The following is a 25,290-nucleotide window of genomic DNA, read 5'->3' as shown; positions in this document are numbered from 1 at the left end:
CAAAAAAATAAAAACAATTAAAATAAAAAGAATTGGAGGGGGGCTTGCCTGTTTTGCATGTTATTTTGGCATTAATACGTGTCACGTATCAGTTTGCAAACAATGTAAAAACAAAAAACACATATATATATATATATATATATATATATATATACTGCTCAAAAAAATAAAGGGAACACTTAAACAACACATCCTAGATCTGAATGAATGAAATAATCTTATTAAATACTTTTTTCTTTACATAGTTGAATGTGCTGACAACAAAATCACACAAAAATAATCAATGGAAATCCAATTTATCAACCCATGGAGGTCTGGATTTGGAGTCACACTCAAAATTAAAGTGGAAAACCACACTACAGGCTGATCCAACTTTGATGTAATGTCCTTAAAACAAGTCAAAATGAGGCTCAGTAGTGTGTGTGGCCTCCACGTGCCTGTATGACCTCCCTACAACGCCTGGGCATGCTCCTGATGAGGTGGCGGATGAACTCCTGAGGGATCTCCTCCTAGACCTGGACTAAAGCATCCGCCAACTCCTGAACAGTCTGTGGTGCAACGTGGCGTTGGTGGCGTTGGTGGATGGAGCGAGACATGATGTCCCAGATGTGCTCAATTGGATTCAGGTCTGGGGAACGGGCGGGCCAGTGCATAGCATCAATGCCTTCCTCTTGCAGGAACTGCTGACACACTCCAGCCACATGAGGTCTAGCATTGTCTTGCATTAGGAGGAACCCAGGGCCAACCGCACCAGCATATGGTCTCACAAGGGGTCTGGGGATCTCATCTCGGTACCTAATGGCAGTCAGGCTACCTCTGGCGAGCACATGGAGGGCTGTGCTGCCCCCAAAAGAAATGCCACCCCACACCATGACTGACCCACCGCCAAACCGGTCATGCTGGAGGATGTTGCAGGCAGCAGAACATTCTCCACGGCGTCTCCAGACTCTGTCACGTCTGTCACGTGCTCAGTGTGAACCTGCTTTCATCTGTGAAGAGCACAGGGCGCCAGTGGCGAATTTGCCAATCTTGGTGTTCTCTGGCAAATGCCAAACGTCCTGCACGGTGTTGGGCTGTAAGCACAACCCCCACCAGTGGACGTCGGGCCCTCACACCACCCTCATGGAGTCTGTTTCTGACCGTTTGAGCAGACACATGCACATTTGTGGCCTGCTGGAGGTCATTTTGCAGGGCTCTGGCAGTGCTTCTCCTGCTCCTCCTTGCACAAAGGCGGAGGTAGCGGTCCTGCTGCTGGGTTGTTGCCCTCCTACGGCCTCCTCCACGTCTCCTGATGTATTGGCCTGTCTCCTGGTAGCGCCTCCATGCTCTGGACACTACGCTGACAGACACAGCAAACCTTCTTGCCACAGCTCGCATTGATGTGCCATCCTGGATGAGCTGCACTACCTGAGCCACTTGTGTGGGTTGTAGACTCCGTCTCATGCTACCACTAGAGTAAAAGCACCGCCAGCATTCAAAAGTGACCAAAACATCAGCCAGGAAGCATAGGAACTGAGAAGTGGTCTGTGGTCCCCACCTGCAGAACCACTCCTTTATTGGGGGTGTCTTGCTAATTGCCTATAATTTCCACCTGTTGTCTATTCCATTTGCACAACAGCATGTGAAATTTATTGTCAATCAGTGTTGCTTCCTAAGTGAACAGTTTGATTTCACAGAAGTGTGATTGACTTGGAGTTACATTGTGTTGTTTGTGTTTCCTTTATTTTTTTGAGCAGTGTATATATATATATATATATAATTGAGTTAATAAAGCCGCATACAAACATGGTCTCTTTTTTGTTTTCTTGAGTAAGGCAGCTCCAAAATGCAGGTGTTTCAGCCCAGCTCAGTGCTTTCTGTGGGGCAAGCCAGCAGAAAATATGGAGCGTTGCACCGTGATTGGCTCAGTGTTCTGTCACTCATGGGGAAACTACGTCACCGCAAAGTCTAAGGGGAGACCTCGAAAATTCAAGCCCTTTGGGTGCTGACATAGAGATACATTAGAAGTGCCCATCCAAGAAGCCTCAAGGTCATTGGCCACAGATAAAATGACATCAAATCACGTTATATGTACAGTAGCTTTGATTGAACTGATCGTGTCATCATACTTTCATAATCTTAGCTAGCAGTCATCATCTTGAATGAAGTCGACAATCTTCAGGCAAGTCCTTTTCAGTCCTTGTCATATGAAGATAAATAATGAATAGAAATTATAGACAAAACATATCGGTGCTCATCGGCCATTGGACATAAACATTACACAACAAGTTGGAAATCGCAAATTCAACAATGAGTGGTTTGGAAGGAAGTGAGCACAGCACAAGGTGAGTCCAAAAATGTCTTGTATGCTGCTGCATAAATTATGTCATATGCCAGGGAGATATGTATACTGTAGCTAAGAAAGTAATACTAAGTGTATGTTGTGTAGTAAGATGTTAGTAGCCCATGTGCCTCACCCTAATAATTTGGTTCATTTACCCCTCTTAATTTCGCCTACTGTTCTTACTTGGTGGTGCACGTGCACATGTAGCCTATAGCCTGTTTTAGAGAAATGTAATCATCAAATATTGTAAGAGCTTTCACTGTCTGCTTATGTGGTCCAGTTATTTATCCTACAGTTCTGACTTGGTGTACTGGGGGAACGGCCCAAGAACGGCCCATGATCTGAATTCTGTCGCTGTACATTTAAAAAAATGCTGAACAAATAGTTGACAACGTCCATCCTAGCTCGCTCATTAATGTCTTAATCGAAATGACGGATTGCCTCTTATCCGCTCGTCGTTCCCTTATGCCATAGTTTGTACATCTCAATTGTCAGTAGAAACCATATTTGTTTAAACAAGTCAGCCATATCTGCTATGTTTTTTTTTAAAGGCAGTAAATGAGGCTGAATTAACTGTTTTGCTGCCAGACAAGGCTATGCTGATAGCCAGGTGTAGCAGTGGTAAGGTACTGATGGAACTCTGCTGTTGGGACAGCTTTATGTAGGCCCTAACAGTTTGTTGGCACCGTTTGTCACCGTTATAGTGCAATTAATGTATTGTTTAGTGTTGTGTAGTGGCTTTGCTGGCATGCATATTTTTGTTGTTGTTTTCCACACCAAGATTTACATGCTCACTCGATACAAAACATGGATTTACTATCTTTCTGAGTTCTCTGGTGTTTGTAGAACCACCTGCAACTGGACACGGGCATTTATAAGATAACTATTTTCCAGAATCAAGAACGAAGAGAGTATCACCAATACCAGGTTAGCTGAAGAAACTATGGTGACGGTTTGTATGGGCAAACCTCTAACGTCCAGTAATAATGCCAGACCAAAAATCATTGGTTATCACACATTATCTGGCATACAAACTGTAGCAAGTGGGTGACATCAACTCACAGATATACTTTGATCACATATAGGTGCATTATGATCTGCGACACATAGCTAAATGCCACTGGTATTTAAAGGCAATTAATGCAAAATGTCACTGCCAGGGAATGTGTCCCACAAGGCAAATTAAATGAATTATACAAGCCCTCAATTCATTATTGTGACAGAATGCATGAAATGTCAGCATACCTTTTCTGGTTCTCTATCTGTAGGTAAGTGTTCAGTTCTTCCAGGACTGTGTGAACAGATGCATTTTCTTGCTTGGGACGATAACAGCCATCAAAATAAGGAAATGTCAGGGTGGCCAGAGGAGGTTGTAGCCATTGAAAAACACAAATAATTCAGCTCATTGAGGGCTTGATGATTAGATGACCGGTTGAATCATGTGTGCATGTCCAGGGTTACAATATAAATGTGAGCTGGCAACAGCTCTGCTGGACATTCCTCCAGTCAGCTCAGCAATTGAACACTGCCTCAAAACTTGAGACATCGGTGGCATTGTGTTGTGTGACAAAACTTCACCTTTTAGAGTGGCCTTTTATTGTCCCCAGCACAAGGTGCACCTGTGTCTTGATCATGCTGTTTAATAATCCGCTTCTTGATATGCCACACCTGTCTGGTGGATGGATTATCTTGGCAAAGGAGAAATGTTCACTAACAGGGATGTAAACAAATGTGTGCACAAAATTGGAGAAAATAAGCTTTTTGTGCATATGGACAATTTCAGGATATTTTATTTCAGCTCATGAAACATGAGTCCAACACTTTACATGCTGCGTTTATATTTGTGTTCAGTATAAGTTAGCTATATCACACATTTACAGGGGGCAGGAGACTTTGTCCAGTACAGTACAGTGCCTAATTGCTTAGGTTAGCTAGCTAAATTCTAATGCCAGTTGCAAACGTTAGCTAGCAAATGCTGAACACAAGTTGTTCAATTAAGCCGTTACAATTATGCAATGTTGATCTATGGATTCTAATAAAATATTTTATTCTAACCTTTAGTTTGTCAGTTGAAAAGATGGCTAAGTAATAGTGATGTTACATTTGATACCAGAGCCCCGAGGCATGTGTCAAAATCGCTATGCAGTTTACTTCGAAGCAGTGTGCCAATGCTTGTATCAGTTTATCAGAAGCACGTGATCAATGATGTCCAAAGCTTTGTTTTGTCAAACAACCACACGATTGGTATGCCCGACAATCCATAAATCTCTTAATAAGTGTTATTGAATCTTGATGAGAATATAAAAAAACGTAATGTTATGGGAAGATCCATAATTAGTCAACTGGCAGATGATACCACTATTTTTCTTAAGGACGAATAACCGATCTTAAAGACGAATTAGCTATCAATTTAGTTAATCTCTTCTCAGGTTTGAGGCAAAATATGAATAAATGTGATCTTATGGCCATACATGACCATCCATTCATTTAATTAGATAATATCTTGAAAACAATTTATTGATAGCCAAAGTTATTAACAGTTGCCTTCAAAGAGTATCTATATTTGGAAGAATTTTACAGACAAAAATGTAAAGTTTGTCTAGGATAATTTACCCAGCTTTATCACTAGCTGTCCACTCAGTTTATAAAAATTATAAACCAAACTAACGTCAATTATATCAGGAAGAACAAGGTTCACTACATAAGGGTGATGTTTTAAGACCTTACAATGATGGGGGCTTGAATGTTATTGATTTAAAATGTATGAATGGTATGTTGAGACTAAAGTGGTTAGTATTTTGTGAGGACCTCTTAGGCCCCACACCCCCCTATCTGAGATATCTACTGCAGCCTCATTCTCCATGTACAACACCAGTTCTGCTGGTCACATTCTGTGAAAGGTCCCCAAAGCACACACATCCCTGGGTCGATCGTCTTTTCAGTTCGCTGCAGCTAACGACTGGAACGAGCTGCAAACACTCAAACTGGACAGTTTTATCTCAATATCTTCATTCAAAGACTCAATCATGGACACTCTTACTGACAGTTGTGGCTGCTTTGCGTGATGTATTGTCTCTACCTTCTTGCCCTTTGTGCTGTTGTCTGTGCCCAATAATGTTTGTACCATGTTTTGTGCTGCTACCATGTTGTTGTCATGTATTGCTGCCTTGCTCTGTTGTCTTAGGTCTCTCTTTATGTAGTGGTGTTTTGTCCTATAGTTATAATTTATTTTTAATCCCAGCCCCCATCCCCACTGGAGGCCTTTGCCTTTTGGTAGTCCGTCATTGAAAATAAGAATTTGTTCTTAACTGACTTGCATAGTTAAATAAAAGGTTAAATCAATAAATAAATAAATTTTCTCTGTGATATGGATGGCCTGTGGTTCAGTGTCCCTGCTTCCATCTTTAAAAAGATTAGAATAGATTTCTTGCTTAGATGTGACTTTAATATTAACAAATTACCTGTGAAACTTTCTGCACTTCACCAACAAGTGTTATTATATAGGAAATCGGTATATAAACACAACTTCACTCCACATAACACACCGATATGGAATAATAGGTGTATTCTGTAGCGTAACAAGACCATTCTCTTTCTTTTTTATTTAACTAGGCAATTAAGTTAAGAACTAATTAATTTACAATGACGGCCTACCCCGGCCAAACCCCCTACCCCGGCCAAATCCTCCCCTAACCCGGACGACGCTGGGCCAATTGTGTGCCACCCTGTGGGACTCCCGATCATAGGTTGTAATACAGCCCGTTATGGAACCAGGGTCTGTAGTGATGCATCTACTACTGAGATGCAGTGCCTCAGACTGCTGCACCACTCGAGAGCTAAGAGATGTAAGAATGGATTAACAAAAATATCTGTAAAAGACCAAATCTTTTAGATGAAAGTTGTAATATCCTCAGGTATAATGTTTAAGATAAAACATTACTTTCCTTATCACCCCAAGCAATATTGTAGTCATAGATGCTATTCCTTCTAGTCTTGTACTGCTGATGAAAGGGATGTTATTACATTCAGATGAGTCTTTATACATAAATGGCTGTCGTTTGCAGGATAAGATGTGTAACAATACACGTCAGACAAGTTATTTCCAAATAATTCTTCCCAGAACAGTTAAAGAAACTCACATTTTTTATGTATCTGTAACCAAGAAAATAAGAACAAAATATTTGTCTTTCTCTATATTACCCAAGGCCAAAGTGAACCATTTAAAAATTCTAAATTATAGTTATCCGTCAAATACATTAAGATTGAAATTCAATGTAGAGTGTAATGATAACATTTTGTGGGAATGACAATGAAACTACTGAACATAATTCTATTTTCCTGTGATCATATTACCACTTTCTGGGAGGAGTTACATGATTTATTAATTTCAAAGAATATTAATATTGACAATTTCACATACAATGACATCAAATTTGGGGGGGGGATTTACTTGGCTTAATGTGCTCTAGCGACTCATAGCAGCAGGCCAACTGCCTGCAGGATGACTTCGGTTGTCAGTTGAACGGTGTTTCCTCCGACACATTGGTGCAGCTGGCTTCCGGGTTAAGCGAGCGGGTTGACCTTCGCCTCCCCCGAGCCCGTCGGGGAGTTGCAGCGATGAGACAATATCGTAATCACGAAATTGGGGAGAAAAAGGGTTTCCAAGTCACCTTGTCTGAGAGAAATGTACATGGTTAAAGCATTACAACCTATGAACACAACAGACACCCAAAACCCCAACCAACCATAGGCAGCCAACGCTTAAATAACAGAAAAGGTAGCCAGCCCCTTCCAAATAATTATTGTTGGTTCCATCTGTGTAAATGCGCCCCCTTATGAGCAGGCGCAGAATGCATCCATAAACTGCATTTCATTATATTGCTAATGAACGATTATGCCATTGACTGCAGAATATTGTTAACTGCTATTAAAAATGGTAAGGACTCATTTGCCATTTTTGTCTAGCTTGCTACCATCACAGGTGATCTAGTAACCAGGCAAGGAGGGCATCAAGAAAATAGTTTATTAATAGATACAGTACATATAATAACAAACAAACAATAATTAGGAATTAACAGGCAGTCGTATACACCATTGAGAGTCAAAGCATGCTTAAGGTTTCTGTGGTGATTTTGTGTTGTGGTCAATAATTATTTACACATCAAGGATATGGGGTAGTCTAAAAACTCTTCATAATTATGTTACACCACAGTCAGGGTTGGAGTCCCAATTCCTGTCAATTCACATTAAGTCAAGCTAAGCAGTGGCAATATTGTGGTCCAATCTAGGTAAGTGATTTTTAACCTTTTCTTACACATTCATAAATTAAACTAGCCAATGTGAAAACATGATTCATATTGGCGATAACAGGTAACCTGTGTGCTTAAAACACTGTGGTTAACAGTCACTTCAGAACAGACATCTTCATAATACTATGCAGACCCACACAACATGATGCATACGAAACAAGTTCATATTGAATAGCCCGCGTCTAAGGTGACCAAAAGTGCACCCACACCAACTCAAATTAGTTCTCTTCATGAAAATTGCATACAAAATGACAGGCTGAATAAAAGGTGCAATATGTCACATTTTAGCATGAACTTTGTTGGTTTTTGAGGAGTACAATTTAGTAATACCGGAAATAACAAATCATAAACCAGAAACTTAGCAGGATTGAAATGTTGTTACTGTTTTAAGTTTGCAACCTCCAAGAACAAAAATCCACAAGTTGGAATGCGCTAGCGCTGCCCCATTCCCCTCTCATTGTTTTTGGTCATTAATGCTCAAGTTAGCAGTTGGGTGATTCTCATGAAACAAGGTTTAACCGTGGCAGTAACAAATTGAGTTATAAAACCATGATGCATCTGCAACAATCATTCTGAATTCTAAGACGCTAAGTTTATGGCATAGTGCCTTACATTTTCACCCCAAATTCTCATTACCAAAATGCATCCGGATTAAAAATTGGGTAATTTTACAAAATGGTACTACTAATACTAGAAAAACATAACTTATTTGAATAAACAATGTTTCTGTAGTTTGAGGATAAATCATAAAAATTCTGTACTAGTTGAAGTTTACATTAAACTATAATATTTATTACGTAAAAACGCCTATATTCATTTTTTAATAAAGTTTTATTCACCCATGATGCATCATCTAGAGAAGTAGTCCTTACATGAACAAGTTAATTTAATCTTTATTTATGTCTTTTGAATGAGGATCTTATTCTCCCCTTTACAACACTTGACGACCTCATTACCAAAATGAGAAAAAAAATATAGATTATTGGTAAAACATCAGTTAATCAATTAAGTAGGATCAAAGAATTATGGGTGTAAACACCAATTAATTTACTTAAAGCCACAATCTGGAGTTTGTTTCAACAAAGAGCAGCCCCGCCACTTACAGGATATCCCCCATTTTGACATGTGTACCCGTTTTACCTCTCTTTTTGGTAAATATCCCACATATCTAGATACTTTATAGGCATATCATGTTATGCCATTTGCCCATAAGATGCCATTCAATTTAGAAACCCATCTAAAATACCTTAGAACCACACATATCCACATCCTAATACACCAATATTACCTGGGGAAAAAAGTAACCGTTTTATGCTTAAGTCCACTTTCACTTTTGAAAATACATGCTAAATTGCTAAATTAAGGGATTTTAGTCAATTGTATTAAGACCAGCGATTTTCATATTACCCAAATCATTTGGAACTGACAAATGACACATTTTGATGATGAATCTAACAGAGCTCAGTACAGTTTTTAAACTGCAAACTATGCAACACGCATTACCAAAACACGTATTCTCATCTCCGGATCCAACTTAACATTACTGTAATAAAACAATATTTAGGAAATATTACAAAAAGTTAAATGTAGACTAGTAATTTTCGCTTCATCTGATAGTGTGCCTTTTGTTCTTTATCCAAATAGGTTTACATAAAAACAACTAAATATTACCAAAAAACTGATTCAGAAAAGGTTGTGTGTTGCAGTAATGAAAAATAACAAAACACATGAATAATTTAATTTTAAATATATTTGTTTTCAGTGTTTAACTCAGGCCTTTTCATTAGGTGAGCAATGTTACAAAATATATAGAAATTGGTTTATTACTTTTTTGGGACTTTGAAAACTATTGCGGTAATGAAAATGTTTGCATTGGTAGTTGTGGAAATGCATAATATCTGATAAATAAACATAACAATAATTATGAAATAGATAACTAGAGATCCTAATCTTAGAGGAGTTATGGTGGAAAATACGTTTATTTCTTGTAGTCAAGTGCCAGCTTCGTGAGAGTCTTAGTAGACAAATGTATTGTCGTGGATTACAGTTTCTCCTGGCCAGTAGACTACTGTCAAGGTAAGGAACCATCTTGCTAATGTTGTAATTTTGTTGAACCAAAGAGGGTATATTAAACACAGGTTTAAAAACTGTGGGTGAACTATAGCTTTAAAGGCTATTTGTATTTGGAGATATTACACAATACACCTTTAATGAGTAAGAGTTTAAAAATGGCAATATAAAACAAAACAGCACCATTCATACTAAAGGTGTGGACTTGGTTAACTAGAATAACACATTTTCACATGTTCAAATGAATAATCTCAATAAACATGTAAAAACAGGGAGTGTTTGTTTCAGCGGGATATAGATTACTAGCACACAGCCCATCCCTTTTGTGAAATAAATAAAAACAATTATCTACATCCAGAAGGAATTATTGATGGGTGTGGTGAGATAATTGGGATGCACCAGGTCAAATAGGCCATCCTGCATGAGAGCAAAAACAAACAAATGTCAAATTAAGAATACTGTGAAGGTAGTCTTGATAGCTTCACAGGCCAAGAGCGGTGATCGTGAAATAACATTTCTTATAATTGCTGCTCGTTAACCAGAAGGAATCGAGGCATGTCATTTGACAGCAGCTACAAGTCAATATTCTTCCATCCTTTCTAGTTATTTAGAAACTTTAGTGAGGTTGCTGTGAAACTTAGTACATTTTTCCATCGATATCCCCTGTTAAGAGTGCAGGTTGAGAAGAAAGCTCATTTCAATGAGGTGAATGATTTCCCTGACAACACTCACCATTGGTGTGGTTCATCTTCCGGAGCCAATACTTCTGTCCTCAAAAATTGTGATTTCAACCTGGTGAGGGGGTTAGTTAAGGAAACTGGGATCCAGCAAGAAATTAAAGAAGGGTACACAAGAAAGGTCTGAGTGTGTGTCCCAAATGGCATCCTATAACCTATATAGCGCACTACTTTTGACCAGACCAGTGCCATTTGGGATGTACTCTCGGTTTGTGTGAGCCTCCAAGACAGTAATGGATACAACCCTGAGACCTCTCTCTATTGGGTCTGTCAGCAGCAGTCCCAGAGGAGCGTAGATCTTCTCATTCTGCTCCTTGACGAACCTAGCGATTTTCTTCAATACCTAGAGACAAAAAAAGAAAGCCCTTTCACCCAAAAAGACTACACTCAATATGGCCACTGGTCCACGTGTCATTCAACATTGGTTAAGTCCCAAATGACACCCCTTTCCCTAAAAAGTGCACTACTTTTGACCAGGCCCCATAGGGTGACATTTGGGACCCAGATAGCTTTTATTTGGAAAATTATACCAACCCTTGGCCTATATATTGTCTAGTTGTTTTTCCCTCGGAAGGAAAAAACTGAACTAGACAATTTGTGCCAGGTGTGATATTGTTCCTAAATAGCTCAGGCTAATGTTCCAATCAGCCTAGTAAGGCCAGCAGGCTAGTCTCTTTTTATTGGTATGTAACATCTGAAAGTTGTATTGTCAATTTGTTTTGTATTTAAACGTGTACATGATACTGCAACAAAATGTCCCTACGGGGACAATAAAGTCAGTAAAGTAGAAGACTTAGGGACCTACTTTCTCATAGTGGGTCTCCATACAGAGGAAGATTGTGTAGGCTGTCATGCAGGCCAAGCAGCCCTCCAGGTAAGACTTGCCACCAATTTTCTCGGCCTCAGCGTAAAGGTTGTTAAGCGTCTGCATTGTCTCCTCAAACTGCTGCTTACCAACCTGAAAAAATAATTCCCACCAACCCCTCAGTAAAAAGGTCTGTTCGGTCAAATTCACACCTTTGAAAAGGAAACAGGTGAGTAGCTAGTTGTTTCCATACATTGGGCCTAATTAAGGTGCTAATAAGGGTGAATACTGTACACAATCTTAAAGAAACCAATTATTTTCTAAGTAGCTCTGTGTGCGTTAAAGTGCTGAGCGATTAACCAGAATTTCAGGTATTTTTCCATTTTTTTAAAAACAACTAATTGACCGGCATCGGTTCAATTATTGTAATTCCATTTCATTTGTTTTTTCCTTCTGTGAGTTCAATGCACACATCACACAGTTTCTCTAGAGATAAATCAGATCCAGCCTGAACTGTGTGATGTAGTAGGGAGTTGCTGTTTCCAACAGCCTAATATTTTATAGTTTAGTGCATAAAATGTGGTCAATAATCCATTGTGGATCTACTTGTCTGGTCGTTTTAAGCCTGCTACCGAAGAGAGAAGGATGTGCGATTGTGAGGTGATATATAGAGCCCCACAGTGGAGGTGGCATAATACCCATAAAACCTAGTGGTCAAATATGGAAGTGGTTCCACTCGTTTTTCCACCATTCATTTTTCCCCATAGGGTATTTTCGAAACACTTCAAATAAGGGCTTTGTTTCGTGTAGGCTTCGTGACGTTTTGATAACCATGTAAATCTCACTTGGACAAGGTGACATGAATCAATATATTTGTCTCTACTTACTCTCAGATTTGAAAATGCTAATTAGCATCAAAGTAGACATCACGCAAAGCTCCTGCATGCCATCTCTAGCTGACACCTTTGTTAACAGGTATTGTTTCAATTCAAAACTTGCACAAGACAGTTCACAGAATTGTCCTTTTAAAGAAATGTAGCCAATGAATTAATTACTACATTTAGCTAACATTAGATATGGACTAACTATCTAGTATTTATAAAATAGTCAGACAGCACAGGCATCAGCTCTATAAAATAAATGTAATATACAAAACTGAAATATTTTATTAAAGTTGTGAATAAATTATGGTTAATAGGTGATAAGCAGTAATGGGCCATCTATACAATCATGTGACTTATTTATTGTTTTATTCTGTGTTACAGCATTCAACCCACAATGCATAGTGCATTTAATGTAAAAAAATAAATAATCCAAAAACCGTGATTATTTGTTTATAATCGAACCAAAACGACCTAAAAAAAAAAAACATTTTTAAAGCACATATCGCTCAGCGTTAGTGCGTTATCATACCCTGGACTCCAGCTCTGAGGGGAACTTGGTCTGGAACTTGCAGATTTTACCCGAGTTGTAGTCCCTCTGGACATACACTTTGGAGGCGACGGCTGCTTGTTGCTGCAGCTCCTGCAAGCTGTGCGTCTGGGTGGGGTAAAGCATGAATTAAGTGAGGAAAGCATGACTTGAAAAAACATCTCATTGGATTACTTGAATCCATCAGAATTCTAGTTATTGACTTAATGGGAAAAGCTAGCTAGCTAACGTTACATATCAATGCTTCAGACAGACTATGGGCCTTAAGTTTTTGGGAAACAGGGCCCTGGACAGGCAGAGAGCTTACTAACGTTAGCTAACGTACCTAGTTTGCTAGGCTAGTAGACCAAGCAACCAAATGGTGATATCTAATTTGGTCAGACACGGCTTATAATATAGTTGTAAATGTCTAAATACACACAGTTAAAACACAAATGTGAACGCAATTTACCTCCGCCATAGTGGACTGTGAGTGTTCCTTCCTCCAGCTAACTCACTACTGCCGCGTTCAAACCAACTGGGAACTCAGGAAAAACGAGCTCTGACTGGGAAAAATCGATCTGAATGGTCATTAAACTCGGAATTCCAACTCCGGAACAAGGGCTTATTTCTTGTGCCGCGTTCAAAACAACTGGGAACTCGAAAAAATACGCGGTCAAATCATGACGTCAGGGATTTTCAGGTCGGAAAGTCGGAGCTCAAGAAAAAGGCCCGAGTTCCCGAGTTGGAATTCCGAGTTCGATAACCGTTCAAATATAATTTTTTTTCTTCCGAGTTCCCAGTTGTTTAAAAAGCTCGGAAGTCTGATATTTTCGGGACCGAGTTCCGAACTCCCAGTTGGTTTGAACGCGGCATAAACTCCGACTTTCCGACCTGAAGAACACTGACGTCATGATTTGACCAGTATTTTTTAAAAGTTTCCAGTTGTTTTGAACGCTGCATAACACCGTTGTGAAGCGGGCAACAATAACTACGCACTTCCGGGTCACAGATTTTTGGAATCCTTCAGAATAAGAGTCTTTTCCTATATAGTTTCAAAAATAATAATTAGGGCGAAAATAAGAAATGTGCATCATTATCGATATATTTGATACTACTTATCATACAAATAATTATTTAAAGTATTTAAATAAGATATTATGTAATTTATTTGTTTATTTTTCCAAGCCTAAATGGTCAACAAAGTTTTTTATTCTTTGTGTACATTTATTGCACAGTACATAATTGCTTGTATGTTGTGTCACAGTAAAAGGGTGGTCCATTCTACTCAGGAGAAAAACATATTGATAAAACAGCAGCTAAAATGGGGAGAAGTCTGTCCATAATAAATCCTTACTGTACCTTCTAAACAGCACTATCAACAAAGCATGTCATACAGGTCCTAGTTTTGTCACGCCTGACTATAATCAGGTGCCACCAAGAGGGACTTAGAAAAATTGCAATTGGCTCAGAACAGGGCAGCACGGATGACCCTTGGATGTATACAGAGAGCTAACATCAATCTCTCCTGGCTCAAAGTGGAGGAGAGATTAACTTCATCAATACTTGTATTTGTGAGAGGTATTGACATGTTGAATGCACCGAGCTGTCTGTTTGAACTACTGTCACACAGCTCGAACGTTCTCTGAATAAACTGTACAAACCTATTGCATAAGCTGAGTCTTTGCCTAATTATTCTTAACCAGGGTGTCTTACAAACCTTGGGGATTAGTCAAAGCTTATTGATTGTTAGTTATTATCATTGGGATTGAAAATTCTCCTGACAGCGGCCCATGGATCCCTCCCCCATACTCCCGGCCTTCTGCCTGGTGGCGCCGGTAGTGTGGGAGCTGGACGCGGACATTGAGCAGGCGTTGTGTGCAGAGCCTGCTCCCCTCCAGTGTCCCGCTGGGCGTCTGTACGTTCCGTCTGCTGTCTGTGACCGGCTGATCTATTGGGCCCACACGTCACCCTCCTCTGGTCATCCAGGCATCGGTCGGACGGTGCGCTGTCTGAGTGGGAAGTACTGGTGGCCCACTTTGGCTAAGGACATGAGGGTTTATGTTTCCTCCTGCTCGGTGTGCGCCCAGTGTAAGGCTCCTAGGCACCTGCCCAGAGGTAAGCTACATCCCTTACCCGTTCCACAACGGCCATGGTCACACCTGTTGATCGATTTCCTGACCGATCTCCCCCTATCACAGGGAAACACCACGATCCTGGTTGTTGTGGATCGTTTCTCTAAGTCCTGGCGTCTCCTTCCTCTGCCCGGTCTCCCTACGGCCCTACAGACTGCGGAGGCCTTGTTTACGCACGTCAACCGGCACTACGGGGTACCTGAGGATATAGTGTTTGATCGGGGTCCCCAGTTCACGTCGAGGGTCTGGAGGGCGTTCATGGAACGTTTGGGGGTCTCGATCAGCCTTACCTTGGGTTTCCACCCCAAGAGTAACGGGCAGGTGGAGAGAGTTAACCAGGATGTGGGTAGGCTTCTGAGGTCTTACTGCCAGGACCGGCCGGGGGAGTGGGCGACGCTCGTGCCCTGGGCAGAGATGGCCCAGAACTCGCTCCGCCACTCCTCCACTAACCTCTCCCCCTTCCAGTGCGTACTGGGTTACCAGCCGGTTCTGGCGCCCCTGCAGTGGACGACTGGTTCAGGCGCGCGGAGGAGACATGGGACGCCGCTCATGTTCATCTTCGGCGGGCCGTGCTGCGCCAGAGAACCAGCGCAGACCGTCACCGCAGTGAGACCCCGGTGTTCGCACCAGGGGACCGGGTCTGGCTCGACTTGCACCGAAGTCGGTTCCTCTCCTTGTTCGGGCTACGTTTGGCGGTTGACGTCACCGGTCTTCTAACCATCGCCGAGCCACCTTTCATTTTCCATTTGTTTTGTTTTGTTTTCCCACACACCTGGTTTACATTTCCCTCATTACTTGTCGTGTATTTAACCCTCTGTTCCCCCCATGTCTGTGTGTGAAATTGTTTGTTTTAAGTGCTTGTGCACATTGTTGACTGGTGCGAAACCGGTTTTGTACCCATATTTTGTATTTCTGGATGCCGTTGGTTTTGATAATTAAACTGCTCCGGTTATTACCCAGTTCTGCTCTCCTGCGTCTGACTTCCCTGCCACCAGTTACGCACCCCTTACACTGATTCCACAATTGAATGTCAGTATATCATAAATCTAATTTTATTAAGAAAATGTTTCATACACAAATCAAAATTTATGAAGAAAAATACCCTTTTTATTTTATTTAACTGATTTGGAAAACTGTTTAGAACCATTAAAACATATACAAAAGAAAATGTCTAAAACATGTATTCACTACATGTCTGTATTTGATATGTGCATTTGTATTATTAGTATTTTTAGGTCTATTTCTTTGTGTAATCCCTCTGCCTGTTATGTTTTTTTGTGTTTTGCATGTTACTGTTTGTGTTGTCCAGTGTTGTTCACCCTGATGATACAATATATAGACAATTGATTTTATTCATTTTTGAGGATATGTACAGATGGTTCAAAGGATCCAGTCAGTGATTGAGTGGGGGAATGGGTATATAGCCCAGATTTCAATGTTAGAGTACGTAAGCGGTTAACTGATTGTGTCAGTGTATGCAGCGGAGTTGATGGCCAAGTTTATAGGTTTGAGATGGGTGGAGAACGTGAAACCACTCAGAGTGGGGATCTGCTCTGATTCGTCTGCAGTGTTGAGTAGTGTGAAGACGGGCAGGTCGGATAGGGGAAACTTGGTGGCGCATGTGTTGCTATTTTGTAAACTGTATGACGTAGATAGGGAGAGATTGTGTGAAAGGGTTAGAGTGGCTGGACAGGGTTTGGGTGGTGTAGTGGGGGGAAGAAAGAGTAGGGAAGTGGTGTCTAGGGCTCTATTTCACTTTCTTAGAGGAACATGACTAATGAAGAGAATTTAATGTATTAACGCCGTGCAGGACTCACACTCCAGTAGAGTAGGTGGCGGTGTATGCATCTTAAAAGTTGGATGCGATCCGCCAACCCATTCTCAAAGAAGAAGAAATGTAGTACGTTTTTCATGTTGGACATACCGTACATAATTGCCTGTACATTGTGTTGCAGTAAAAGTGGGGTCCATTCTACCTAGGAGCACTTTCCAAATCCAGTTTATAGCCCTAAGGCAGTCATTGATATTGTGTCCCTTTAAGAACAGGAAATCAGCTTAAATCCAATCAGGTTATTTTTCTTTATATTAGAGGGATAAGTTATATTTATACAAACACATGTGCTACAACAGAGCACTTTGGCAGTTTACAATAAAACTGAATTGCTGTGCAGTTCCCATAAAATGTAAGAAAATACATGATTAAAAGAGAAACATTAGTTTTCTTCAATGAATTTAAAGCACATTTCACAAGTATACGATACATTTTCACAACTCTAAGCACAGAGATCTAATCACTCACATCCTACGGATACTGTATTTCTCAAAATGCTCACAACCTGCCATTGGATACAAAATATACTTTTATTGGGTTGTCAAAAAAGAGCTATAGTCAAATACTGTGTAGAAAATATTTACCATCTATTATTTATATGGAACACTTCAAATAGTTTTGAAATGTGTGTATTTTTTTTATGTTCATTAAAATTACTAAACTATGAGCCTATCATTATCTATTGTCGGCCTATTGGTGACTAAAACTGTTGAAATGGTATTTCACAGAAAATGTCATTTGCACGAATGGCTCAGGTGTGAAAGATGTAATGTCCCCATCTTATGTTCAGAAATTTTGATTGTGCATTCATTGGAGTTGAACACAAGTGTTATAAAAAAACGACAAAAACATTTAATTGAACTACCCGATCTAGTGTCCGTTTAAAAGCATAACTAATGATTGAATTTACACCCTTACATCTGCTATTTGTCCCATAAAGTCTGAAACGCACTAAATTTTGCATATTGAACTCAGAATATATACTTTGCTTGTATTGTAACATGTGAGATACCTGCAAGGACTGGGAAGGGATAAGATTGATGTGATATAGCCTAGTGCAGTTTCTACTCTATAAATTTATATTTGGTAAATGTTTGTTTCCCTTCACAAAAATTCACATCTTTTAGCTAATTTAGGTTTGTTTCCAATTATAAATAAAACGTTGCTTCCACACATGACTTGAACATGTTTATGACTTTCCCAGGTGCTTAACGATCGATGAGACGCAAACTAAAACAATGGGAATCTGGTTTGACGAAGCCTAACAGACTGACATGCCCGTCTAATTAGTTAAATTATCCAATTAATAGAAAGGTTGGGCCACATTTACATCAACAATTACAGCATTCATGCATGCTCGCCCCATTTTTTTTTGTCCTCGGCTTCACCGCAAACTCCTGCTTTTTGACCGCACACAATCTCTCCCAATCAGCGTTCTCATGCGGTTGACCAAGGTGGCTGATGTTTGTAGGCTAGAACACGCCCGTAGATGAAACCTGTCGTGGTTTCAACTAACCTCGTTTGGAAGAAAATAAAGACTCCGTGGACATCACATGCGCACTAGGGGCAGCGACGACGTGATCCAAAAACATGGCAGACATCGGATGTTCCGCAGCATTATCATTACCTCAGTGAAAACAATGTCAAATTTGCTTTTTTAGCAAATTACTGCACAGTGGGTTTTCAAAAACGCGTTAAACTCAATTTGGCATGACGGTCTGCTATATAAATAGATGGAAAGCAGTGTTTGGGGGGGAAAACATGACAAAATCGAAAGTGCGTTTATAATTGCCACAAAAAAAAGCACTTCCTCTGGGCCTGGGGGTGAACCCGGGATGTAGCTTGAGTCCCACCCTCAACATAAATCAGTTAACTGGCGAGTGAATAGTGTGCAGCACTCACCCTACCGGACTCAAGTCAAATGTTTAGATTTCTCATCTGGTGCTTCTGTCCCTAACAAAGTGCCTACAGCAGCACATACATGTACAAATTCCACTTAAACACCGTTGCCCTAGAGCACACAAAAAACGTTAACTACCTCAGCACCACAGGTAACTTCCCCAAAGCTGTGAACAATCTGAGAAAAGGCCAGAGCATCAAAATGAACATAAAATTACTTGAATCAGTAACAGAACCCATTGGCCTCTGTTGTGAGGTCTGGGGTCCACTCCACAAGAATTCTCAAAATTAAGGCTCTGCAAAAACATCCTCAGTGTACAGCATGCAGAGCAGAAATACAATCCAGAAAGAATTAAATCCTACAACCACCTATAAGAGACTCAAAACTTTCATTAAGCTCTCACCTACAGACATGAACCTTGAGAAAAATCCCTTAAGTCAACTGGTATGGGGACCATTCACAAACAGACCCCACAGAGCCCCAGGACAGCAGCACAACTAGACCCAACCAAATCATGGGAAACTAATGACATTACTTGAAACACTGGAGTCATAAACAGCAAACAGACTATTTAGCCCTAAACAGAGTCCAGTAGCAGAATACCTGAACTGACCCAGCTGCACTTCCTAACCTCCTGCCAAATGTATGACCATAGAACATTTCCTTACACTTCAACTAGTTGCACATTGTTTCACTATACAGAGCCCATAACATTTGAAATGTCTATATCCTTTTAACTTTTAATGTTAATTTATTACCCATTGTCTGTTCCACCTGCTTTGGCAACATATTTCCCATGGCCTATGAATTGAATATTTAGATTTGGCCACAGGGACAATTTGAATAATTCAATAGATGTTTTGTGCACAAGTGCTGACTAAAGTGGCATGACTATTCAAATCTGACTTCTCTATTTGGAAATGTGTTTTTGGAACAGGCATCAGTCAAACTGCAGTACCGAAACAAATCCATACCTCTTAACAGGAACTCTGGCCCCTTCCTGCTGGCTTCAGATGTCAGACAAGCTTTTTCATTTACTACTTCCGGCAGACACCGCATCATATGCTGCCTCAGGTCAAATACTGTACCATACACCAAATATTTGAGGTCATTTCTCAACCTGTGCAAGACATGTTCAGAAAGATGAGAACTGATCATACAACTCTACCCACAGGCACTACAGGTTTTATTTCTGTACCCATATAAATCTATGACTGAACACTGACATCCTCCAGTCCACAAGACTAAACGGGTAAGCAGCTAGTTCACGACTACAGGTTTTACAATACATGGTGTCGGAGTTAAACTTGACAAGAACCTTCTCATTCAGGTGTGCCAGCCACACCAATCAGGTTGTGGTCCAAGAAACTGATTTTACACTTAGCCACTTGGTAAAAAACACAAATGTGAATTCATTTTCTAGATTTTATTTAAAATTCAATGATCTTCTTGAATTTGGTCAGCAACCATAGGAGTGGAGTTTACTGCCGTCTAATCAAACAGGCCAAAGCCCATGTCGTCGTCCGAGCCCTCCTCAGACTCCTCCTTGGCCTCTTCTTTAGCAGCGGCTGGGGCAGCGGCAGTCTCTGCCGCAGCCACGGGAGCAGCTACAGCGAAGGCAGTGGGGTCAGCCAGGTAGGCCTTCACCTGGGAGTAAAAGGGGGTAGAGAAGCAATGTGAACTAAAAATGTAGAAAGCTATGGCTAAAACATGGCGACGGGCAACCTAGTGTCTGAGACCAAGCGTCCCTGCCAGCCGTGGGATGCAGACAGACAGGGATAGTAGGAAACTAGTTGATGTGCGCAGGGGGAACGACAGCGCAGCACTTAACAAGCTGCACTGTAACTAATCCTGCAGCTGGGACTCAAAACGGTGGCCCCTATTCCCCATGTAAATGTTAGAACAAAGGGTTTGATAGGCATAAGTGATGTGGTGAACATTCCTTAGCCTGGAGGGCAAAGTGGAGCTACAACCATAATACTTATAAAATTATTTCAGCCCTACAGCAACTATTTGTGGACTGGGCCAGTATTTGGTCCGTCATCCATTTCAATACTATGTGGTCCAAATGTGGGTGGGACGACATACCTTGTCTGCCAGGGGGAAGGAGTAGTCAGTCTCCACGGCGACTGCCAGGACCCTCTTGTATCCGTTGATGATGGTGTGAGGGACAGAGGCCAGAGTGGGGTATCCGATCTCCAGACACACACTGGCTATGTTACGGACACCCTGAAAGAAACAAAGTTGTCAGGTATGACAGCAACTTACAGCACTTCACGCAAGTCTTGTTCAACACATTTAGATTTGTCTGAGACCAAGCGTCCCTGCCAGCCGTGGGATGCAGACAGACAGGGATAGTAGGAAACTAGTTGATGTGCGCAGGGGGAACGACAGATTAGCACTTAACAAGCTGCACTGTAACTTATCCTGCTACCTCAAAGCCAAACGGGAAAAAAATGTCTTGAATTTAACAACTTCTGTTGCATTCCTCTTCCAATGGTTCAGCGTCACTCATTTTCAGAACTTTAGATATGGACGGAAGACTATGGAGGAAAGGGAACCAATAACGACCTAAGACACAGCTCTACACTTCAGTCCATTTCATTTGCTACCCAAGGCCCCAATAATACAACAGATTTTGGATTATGGACCCAAATTGGCTTTACAAGGCATTGTGTATAAGCTTCCTCACCTCCAGGAACCTGGCATGCAGAGCATCCTCAGTAATGTCGAGCACCTCAGGGCTGTAGACACTACCATTGTCATACACCTGCTGGATGAGCAGACCGAAGGAGAAGGGAGAGATGTTCAACATGTTGAGGAGCGTGGCCTCGCTGGCTCCCACCTTGTCTCCAGGCTTGATGAGCATCACATCGCTCTGTAGGGAGAAGTGAAGCAGTCAGACACAGTCTAGTGTTTCATTCAGAAACATTCATTGTTTTCTGGAGAATAAATTGATACATTCCCTACCGGAAACAGTGCATTACACACACATAGCCTAGCAACATATTTGATCAAATCAAGAAGAAACCCTTCTCAGACAAATGCCTCGATGTCTTCAAGTGAAAAGACACACTGCTCTGGGGACCTGAAACCAGAGCCACAGAACGTGACCCTGACCCAGTGACCCCCAGAGACAGACCGTGTCCCATTCCGACTCGTCATCGTCTCATCACTGAAGAAGCTCTTATTTTGATGACTGAACGCAACACCACCATCCCACTAGTTTATAGTAGAGCCCAATAAGCATAGACTGGCTGAGATACTGTCTGAGGACTAAGACTACAGTTGCCACACTCACCAATATTTCAATAGTTCCTCTGGAGATCTTGGTGGTGATGCCCAGGGCCTGGAAGAAGGAAGTCTTCTCAGGACCCAGCCCAGTGTTCTGGGCTGGCACAGTCACGTCACAGGGGGCAATAGCGCCGGCACGGGCAGCAGCTGGCACCTGAGGGGCAGAGGTTTGGAGGTGAACAATCAAGCTATGGCTCCCATTCAAACAAAAGTGCAAAGTCCATGGACGCATGCCAAATGACAGCCCACGAGAGCAAGCAAAATCCACAGGACAGAGTGTCTGAGACCAAGCGTCCCCGTCAGCCGTGGGATGCAGACAGACAGGGATAGTAGGGAACTAGTTGATGTGTGCAGGGGGAACGACAGAGCAGCACTTGACAAGCTGCACTGTAACTTATCCTGCGTCGCCATCTCATCTTTAAGCATTATCCAAAATCTGGATTGTACATTGAGGGTTACACTGTATTACTAAATAGTAGTAAAGTAGTACGCTACAAGAGTGCCATTTGGGACAAACTTTGACAATTCCCTGCTAGACTAGAGCACCCAACACCACAGTCACCTTGTTGGCCAGCAGCATGTCCCTGATCTCAGCCAGGTCCTCCTTGGTGAAGACAAAGCCAACATTTCCTTTGATGTGAGGCAGCAACCTGTGAAGACGGCAACACTTAACCTCAATCCAACCCCAACGGATACATGATTAACAAGACTGAGACAACACTTGTCTGAGACCAAGCGTCCCTGCCAGCCGTGGGATGCAGACAGACAGGGATAGTAGGAGACAGGTTTCTGTGTGCAGGGGGAACGACAGAGCAGTACTGCACTAGCTGCACTGTAACTTATCCTGCTTTATAAATAGCCAATCTGTGGGCCTGATAGCTGCATTTAAGCCTTTGATAACTGGGTCGTGTTCACGAATGCACACAGCAGCAAAACATTTCGCAACCTATATTGATAGCAAACTTCTTGGCTAAATTCAGGCCGTCCCTTTGACTTCCTAGTGAATGCGACCATGGTCGTCAGCCTCTTAGGCCAAAATGTGTTGGCTGCGAACGTACTTCTCCAGGGCGGGGTTGTTCTCCAGGTGGCCGCGGATGGCTTTGCGCATCATGGTGTTTTTACCCATGAGCACCACAGCCTTCCCACGCAAGGACAGACGGATGGCCTGCATCTGCTTGGAGCCAACATTGTCGGCGCCGACAATGAAACATTTGGGATAGTCATCCAGCAATTGCTGCAAAGAGAAAAGTAAAAGTGAGACCAACAACTACTTCTAAATTCACTGCTTGTGGAAATGTAAACCCACTACCGTGGGACAACAAGGAAGACTGCAAAAGCTTTATTCATTTGGTTACAACATCTGTACAAAAGTGTCTGAGACCATGCGTCCCCGTCAGCCGTGGGATGGCGGCAGACCGGGATAGCGAGGAGACAGGTTTCTGTGTGCAGGGGGAACGACAGAGCAGTACTGAACAAGCTGCACTGTAACTTATCCTGCTTTGTACATGGTCAATCATAAACTGGTTCATTATGGAACGCCCGTTTGGGTATTTGCGTGTCAAAACACTGTTTTGACACGTTAAATAAGCTTTTAGTTAGACATGTCAAATAACAGTTCTATTGTACAATGTGTTGGACAACAATTTCTGGGGTAGCTAGCTTTAGCTTGGTCACAGACTGAAATCCCTTCAACAGTCAGCCTATTATGTGTATTGACATTCATATTGCACTGCACAGCTTTAGGTAAGGAGCGGGATCACGAAGTGGTGTATCAGTCTACTCAATAACTAAGACTCCCCCCCCCCCCCCCAACATCCTCAGTTATCAGACTCCAAAACATCCACGCAGTATTGTTTTTCCTCTGGAATAGTATTCAATACAAATAGGTTGACAATAAATGTGGCTCAATTCAGTTGTTTCAGATTCCCACAATAAGAGCTACCACATTAATGTTCTCTGGGTGTCACTGAGTAGACCGATACCATGTCATTGAGCCACAATCCATAGGTAAGGCTGTAGAGTGAAATTAGTGTGTCCAATGTAATTCTAAAGTATAATACATCAGTGTGACTCCAGATTTGTCAAATTGTTTTCTATAACATTCCAATCTTGTTTAGCATGATCTATTCAATTATGGCATAATTCTACTATTTGTATTAATTTGCACCAATGTCAAACTTTTATTTTGAAGGCGAAACGCAAATTCCACTATTGTGGCTAGCTTCAAATAGATGAGTTGGACACATTAAGCAAATAAATACTGTCTTAGAAATGATGGTTATTTTAGATGACACCTAGCTATATAGTTAGCTAGTTAACTATAGCTACTGAAACAAATGCCGTTTTGCTATGTTTGGGGGAAAACCTTGGCATCCATGAGCTAGCTAGCTTTTTTTATGACCAGCACTGTAGATGCGCGAGACAACTGCATCATAGCATACGTATCGATTAATCGTTGTGACATAAGAGTGTAATCAATGTGTAATAGTTCCGTAAAATAATTATGAATGCGTTACATTATTATGTGACGTACAGGTCCTGATTGGTCAACAAGCTTATTTGACGTGTATCTTTTTTGACACGCAAAGACCCAAACGGCGTTCCATCGTTTATATACTTTCGTGCATCAAAAGTAGTCAATTGTTTCAACGTACGATGATTTTCATAAAATAGTTGGACTTCCACGTGGTCCTGTCTTCCCTCGGCATCTTTGCAGTGCTTCGAAGGATCGCTTAAACAGCTGGTTTAAAGACAAGATTTTCTATGGAAAATAAAACTATGTCAGACAGGTAGCAGGTTCACAACTAACTTAGTTACAATCACAGTAAGCGCCAACCTCGCTAGTAGCCATCTAGATAAACTGGCAGTCACAACTCACCTAGCTAACGCTAATACACTGCAAAATAGGACTAGTTTTAACTAGTAGCTAGCTGACGTAACAAATACATTAACCTAGGCTACAAACATATCTATAGCTAGATAACTAGTTATTGGAAGTGGCTTTAAGGTGAAAATATTGTACCATTATGGTTTACAAGCAAGTTTAGCTAGCTAAAATGTCAGGGAAATAGTGGTAGCACATGGCGGTAACCCACCCAGCGAGCCGAATAGGCCGCACAGACGAAAAACATTTAAATAATAAGTCATCCTATTGATCTTTTGACATTACTACAGTAATGCAGCTTAACGTAATCAAAGTATTTAATCAAATAATACAGCGAAACACATTTTAAGGTGTAATCCTACATAAAGAGTCTAGGCCATGAAAATTCCTTACCTCTTACCAAGGCCGCGTGAAAGAAAGAGAACCACATAGGAAGCGCACAAGCAATATACAGCACAAACAGCCAATCACAATCCACTACGACTACTATGGTCCACAGACATGATTGGCCAACGGTTGCTATCCGTGGGTGCAGTCGTTTTATGCTCCTGTCCACACCGGCTGTGGATTTCCAGAACGAGCCAGGCAGGAA

At 41.4% G+C, this 25,290-nt stretch overlaps 2 protein-coding genes and 4 non-coding genes across 9 annotated transcripts; all 6 read right to left on the bottom strand.

Annotated features, from left to right (window-relative positions):
- Positions 1 to 6,861: 6,861 nt before the first annotated feature.
- Positions 6,862 to 13,415, bottom strand: LOC106565378 (golgin subfamily A member 7). Of its 3 annotated transcripts, none has more exons than XM_045691579.2 (6): positions 13,127 to 13,415; positions 12,658 to 12,783; positions 11,245 to 11,397; positions 10,681 to 10,782; positions 10,435 to 10,494; positions 6,862 to 6,998 (listed from the first exon to the last, which is right to left on the bottom strand). In XM_045691579.2, the coding sequence occupies exons 1-5, from the start codon at positions 13,133 to 13,135 to the stop codon at positions 10,447 to 10,449; spliced, it is 438 nt and encodes a 145-aa protein (XP_045547535.1). In that variant the 5' UTR covers positions 13,136 to 13,415; the 3' UTR covers positions 6,862 to 6,998; positions 10,435 to 10,446. The 3 variants fall into 3 exon arrangements, 2 of the variants coding, with proteins under 2 accessions (XP_045547535.1, XP_013987899.1); XM_014132424.3 differs by lacking the exon at positions 6,862 to 6,998 and adding an exon at positions 9,828 to 10,119; XR_001319667.3 differs by lacking the exon at positions 6,862 to 6,998 and adding an exon at positions 9,884 to 10,119 and having other exon boundaries at positions 10,435 to 10,782.
- Positions 13,416 to 19,931: 6,516 nt separating this feature from the next.
- On the bottom strand, positions 19,932 to 25,230 carry LOC106565377 (large ribosomal subunit protein uL10). Of its 2 annotated transcripts, XM_014132421.3 has the most exons (8): positions 25,092 to 25,230; positions 24,469 to 24,575; positions 22,873 to 23,048; positions 22,377 to 22,464; positions 21,822 to 21,968; positions 21,213 to 21,398; positions 20,609 to 20,749; positions 19,932 to 20,167 (listed from the first exon to the last, which is right to left on the bottom strand). In XM_014132421.3, exons 2-8 carry the CDS (start codon positions 24,520 to 24,522, stop codon positions 20,012 to 20,014), a joined length of 948 nt encoding a protein of 315 aa, XP_013987896.1. In that variant the 5' UTR covers positions 24,523 to 24,575; positions 25,092 to 25,230; the 3' UTR covers positions 19,932 to 20,011. The 2 variants fall into 2 exon arrangements, with proteins under 2 accessions (XP_013987896.1, XP_082815304.1); XM_082959178.1 differs by lacking the exon at positions 24,469 to 24,575 and having other exon boundaries at positions 25,092 to 25,110.
- LOC123725775 (small nucleolar RNA SNORA63) lies at positions 20,249 to 20,377 on the bottom strand. The gene has a single exon (XR_006758289.1). It is a non-coding gene; the product is annotated as a small nucleolar RNA SNORA63 (small nucleolar RNA).
- Positions 21,552 to 21,701, bottom strand: LOC123725773 (small nucleolar RNA SNORD15). The gene has a single exon (XR_006758287.1). It is a non-coding gene; the product is annotated as a small nucleolar RNA SNORD15 (small nucleolar RNA).
- Positions 22,091 to 22,219, bottom strand: LOC123725776 (small nucleolar RNA SNORA63). Its single transcript, XR_006758290.1, has one exon. It is a non-coding gene; the product is annotated as a small nucleolar RNA SNORA63 (small nucleolar RNA).
- On the bottom strand, positions 22,536 to 22,664 carry LOC123725777 (small nucleolar RNA SNORA63). The gene has a single exon (XR_006758291.1). It is a non-coding gene; the product is annotated as a small nucleolar RNA SNORA63 (small nucleolar RNA).
- Positions 25,231 to 25,290: the final 60 nt, after the last annotated feature.

The sequence above is a fragment of the Salmo salar genome, chromosome 12, assembly GCF_965601325.2.
Source record: "Salmo salar chromosome 12, fSalSal1, whole genome shotgun sequence".
NCBI lineage: Eukaryota > Metazoa > Chordata > Actinopteri > Salmoniformes > Salmonidae > Salmo > Salmo salar.
This window is presented reverse-complemented; position numbering and strand designations above follow the sequence as displayed.

Bases quoted from the DNA above. Each gene is read 5' to 3' on its own strand.
- LOC106565377 (XM_014132421.3), bottom strand. From the start codon at position 24,522: ATGCCGAGGGAAGACAGGACCACGTGGAAGTCCAACTATTTTATGAAA. The intron at 22,465-22,872 runs GTACGTTCGCAG...CCGTCTTCACAG, and splicing joins AACAACCCCGCCCTGGAGAA to GTTGCTGCCTCACATCAAAG. The intron at 20,750-21,212 runs GTGAGGAAGCTT...TGTTTCTTTCAG, and splicing joins TGCATGCCAGGTTCCTGGAG to GGTGTCCGTAACATAGCCAG.
- LOC106565378 (XM_045691579.2), bottom strand. The intron at 10,783-11,244 runs GTAGGTCCCTAA...TTTTGTCTCTAG, and splicing joins TGGAGACCCACTATGAGAAA to GTATTGAAGAAAATCGCTAG. The intron at 10,495-10,680 runs GTATCCATTACT...CCCCCTCACCAG, and splicing joins TAGAGAGAGGTCTCAGGGTT to GTTGAAATCACAATTTTTGA.